Source organism: Anopheles bellator, chromosome 1 (assembly GCF_943735745.2).
Source record: "Anopheles bellator chromosome 1, idAnoBellAS_SP24_06.2, whole genome shotgun sequence".
NCBI classification, from domain to species: Eukaryota; Metazoa; Arthropoda; class Insecta; order Diptera; family Culicidae; genus Anopheles; species Anopheles bellator.
In genome coordinates, this window is record NC_071285.1 from 15318049 (window position 1) to 15322296 (window position 4248).

The 4248-nt window shown below is 46.1% G+C and overlaps 1 protein-coding gene across 1 annotated transcript; it reads right to left on the reverse strand.

Annotated features, from left to right (window-relative positions):
• Window positions 1-858: 858 nt before the first annotated feature.
• LOC131216643 (ribonuclease P protein subunit p29) lies at window positions 859-1695 on the reverse strand. Its single transcript, XM_058211192.1, has 4 exons — window positions 1667-1695; window positions 1305-1614; window positions 1094-1239; window positions 859-1032 (listed from the first exon to the last, which is right to left on the reverse strand). Exons 1-4 carry the CDS (start codon window positions 1671-1673, stop codon window positions 896-898), a joined length of 600 nt encoding a protein of 199 aa, XP_058067175.1. The 5' UTR covers window positions 1674-1695; the 3' UTR covers window positions 859-895.
• Between the last annotated feature and the right edge of the window lie 2553 nt (window positions 1696-4248).

The window sequence follows — 4248 nt, forward strand, 5'->3', positions numbered from 1 at the left end:
TGCCCCAGCATAACTCAATTTGCCCGCTCACTTCTCCGGCGCGGCTCGCCGGATAGCCGAAGCCGGAGAGTGGCCAGAAAGAGACGGAGAGCGAATGATTGCCGTTGCCTGGAAAGTGGTGGCCACGGCTACGGAGACAGCCGATGCCGACGAGTCCGTTCGATCCGGCTCCGGTTTAGGATTCGGGAAAATGGCTTCGCAATTGAATCACCGGAACGATGTTACGGATGCCGGTGAGGGTGGATTTTAAGTCGAATGATGACCATTAGAAGGACCGACCGACCAGGTAAGGGTAGAACGCTATCCTTAATTCCGCAAGGACGAGCAGATCGGCTTGCCGGACAGAGGATAGGTTGGGAAGATGGGAAAAAAGAATCGGCCATCCACACGGACGACTTCAAAGAAGCGGTTCCACACTTTTAGCAGCTCATCCGTGGACCGATGCAGATCGGTATGGGAACTTTTGTCGGCTAATGAAGAGGCAACGCGTACAGTAGTTAGAAGAATCGAGAAATCCTTGATGATTGACTCGAGTCATTTCATGCGAAAAATATACCAATCAAATTATTTGCAACTCATGCTTTCTCGTGTTCCGTTCAGATGCATCAGTTTCAAATGAAGAATGTTTGCGTAATATTTGCTGTGCACAGAAAATTGATACGTACATGAGCGCGCGATGGTCGCGGATCCGATAGCGATGAAAAACCGCAATCCTGCGCTGCAGCCTTAACACAGCACCGTGGGCCTTACCTGGGAGACCATAAAAACCATAAGCATGTCGGTGTCTATTCAAAACAATATAAGGAAACATTTTTTGAGTAAGACAAACAATTACCTTCGGTTAGACATTATGCCCACAATTGTTTTATTACTTCTGGAACAATTATTATACATGCTACAAATCGGGGATGGAGAACACTTTTATTTTCCGCACAGACCGCTCCGCCGGGCGTGCGTTCAAATATTTGCCGAACACCGTGACGGTCTTGTCCTTGGAATGTATTTCAAAGACGGAATCGTTTTTGGGAATTGCTGAAAAGAAAACAGAATCCGTCAGCAGCCGCAAAACACTCTCGGACAGCGCAATGCCTACTTCGCACTCTGTTGTCCTTGGAGACAACTTTGAACGTTCCCTTCGTATCCAGGACGACGATCCCTTTCATACCGACTACGCTGGATTGCTTCGACCGAACGACCGTGATTTTGGCTCCGTGATAATCCGCCTTTAAAAGACTGGCGCTGTGGAAGGACCGTGAAGGGTACTGCCATTATGAGAAGATTACCTTGACCGCGAAAGTACTTACACCAGCGGGTTGTACTGGGACTCCGTTACTTCCGGCGTGCGGTGTTGCAGGAATCTGGAAATGTATCCACACCACAACCTGTGCAGAGGAACTGCATCTTCATATCGGACTGAGTCGTGTGGTATCGCATAAAGCCCCAGTTCTTTGATATCTCTCCGGGATAGTCTCCTTTTCTGTTTGGTCTGAGGCTTGGCTACTTTCGGTTTGGGGTGCCTCACTAGATGCAAACTTTCGTACGCCTTCGTGGAAGCGTAGGACTCGGGGCGTACTTCTGGCCGCACGAAACTTGCAACAAACGAAGAGGTGAAACCTAAAAATACAGTTCAATTAGTCTCCAAACTTCGCAAACCGGAGAAACTTACCGCTCATTTTGTGACCCGGCGAGTTGTTTGTTTACGAACCACGATGACGTTGTGTTTGACGTTTCGACTTGCTCCAATCGGTTCGAACAGTGCCGCTGTAAACAAATCAGGAATGGAATATTTCAACCGGTTGGTCAGCGAAATATTTCGAGGCCCGTGAAATGTTTCACTTGCCATAATCGTGGGAAAGTTTCTATAATCGTTTCTATAATGAACTTTTAAAAAATACGTTGAACCGTTGAAAACGAAGGTGTTTAATTCAACTTATTTATTATTTTGATAGAATATTTCCCTTTCCGGCATAAAACACGTCACTTTGTTACACTCAAAAAAAGGCTTTTTTCAAGTAGCAAGTTTATTTAAGTTTCATTGCTTTTGGGCTCAAACAACGCCATTCTCTTTCCACATCTGATATCTGCTCACCCACGAAACCATTGTGGGATTTGGGCATTATTACTATCAGCAGTTCGGTAGCTTAGTAATATCAATAGAAATATTGTATGAATATATAGAGCACTGGGAGATAAGAGAATTGCGCGCGTGTGTAATGCTACCGAACTGGATTCGTTCGTTCTGTGATGTGATGTCAAACTTAACCTATCTCGACCGATGCCAAAAAACGCAATATACGCTCCTTTCCTACAATAAATTATGTTTTGCATTTCCACTTCACCTCAACACTGGGGGGCTACTATTAGTCTAAGAACATTCTAAAAAGGCTTACCCTATTGCTTGATCGAATATTTTCATTATATCCACTTAAATTGAAATAAGCCTAAATAGTTGCAAGTACGATTGACACTGCGGATTACGAGATTACAACGGAGCAGAACAAGTGTCCAAAAGTGTCACACTGGAGATTATTGTTTCGCCGGTGGCCCGCTTCCGGAGAAGCCACTCACAAATGGGATTATCACACGTGCTCGCCACGCTTTCGGCTTTCGGTAAGCGGATTTTTTTTTCCACACATCGGTGAGGTGGCAAAAGCCACGGCACCATCTGTGCGCCATGTGTGCGTAGGTACTGCCCTCTCGTACGTTAAATTACTAATTTTTTCCTTCCTTTCGCCAACACTTTCTCATTGGCATTGTCTCCTCCTAAAAGCTACACTTTTCTTATACATTAAAAAATGCACTCAACTCTTTTAGATAATTTCTTACTTTTGTGCCGTCTCTCAGAGTATTCATATGTTGTCTTCGGTCTCCTCGAAGGAGTTGCCCACACGGCCAGTTTCGGGCTGATGGGAGCAGTGTGATACATATTGTATTGTCAGACTTTTTACTCTTCGCTCACATCTGTGTGTATATAGGTTGTTATCAGCAAAATATACTCTAATGAATTGATTCAGCTTAGCACGGCCGTTAATTGGTGTGTAGTTGCTATTTGAACCCTTTCCCATGCTACAAAGCCTGGCCGCTCTCATCGTTACTTGCCGCCGTTTTCGTTAATTAGCTGCATATTATAGACTTGCTTTGAGTTAAAATTGTGCTACCATCAGTCTGTCTCGGGGTCCTGGTGTGATATCATCCGTTTTGGACATTAATATTTACGCCTTATGCTTTCTCCCGGATTTTTTTCGGTCGTCTCTGTTTCATTAGGTCAAACTCTGGGGTGCAGCAACAAGAAGCGCCACCCATCTCGCGGTAGTTTGTTGTTGCTTTTTGTCCGTTTTGTTCCGCGACGCGAGATTTTGATAGTTTGGTAATTAATTCAGCACAGTTCTGAGACCGGCAGCCGGCCGGCCATAAACTCACGCTCATAAATAAATGGATCCAGTGTGCAGGTTGTTGGTCGGTTACGCTCCAAATGTGTGCGGAATGAACGATAACGGCCGATATGTAGGTCGCGATTCGATTATTTTTTTACATCATTTCGCTTGTTTGCATTTTTGGAAAAACTACGCCATGTCACATCGATTTAACTGTCCAGAATGATCGCATCCGAAACTCGATCCCTTGCTCGCCATGGTGCCGAAAGCCGAATGATCTAATCCAATCTTGAAGCCTAATGAAATTTCGTTGTCCTCCTTTCCGGACCGATCGTGAATCTTCACACTGGAAGAACGAAACGGAATAAAAAAAAAAGACACCCATACCGGCCCGTTCCCGCTCAATTTGCTCTCATCACTTTTATCCGCAAGGTTGAAGATCTGTGGGCGCGTGGTGGCCATGCTGGGATGGCCTCTCCAATCCGACACCGCACAGCACACGTAAAAAAACAAACACTATTGAGCAATTTACACAAAAAATGCTAAACGTTCTCCCGAAAAAAAACGTTGGTGAAAAAACTGTTCTTCAGCAGAGACCCTGCCGCGCCACAACCCCCTTTAATAACACATCCCGCGATCCAGTCCCTGGGGTGCGGCGGTGCGTCGTCATCTTGCTGGACCCTCTCCCTGCGCTCCAGTCCGGTTAAAAAGGCATCAATCCGTCGTCGTCGTCGTCGTCGCGCGGATCGTGACGGAAGTGTCCACTTATGTGATTACCTTCTCCTTCGCGTAACGCAACACTTCCCGGGCCCGCTCGGCGTTGTCTTCGTCTTCGGGAAGACAAAATTGACAGAACGAGGCGCGGGTCCCCGCG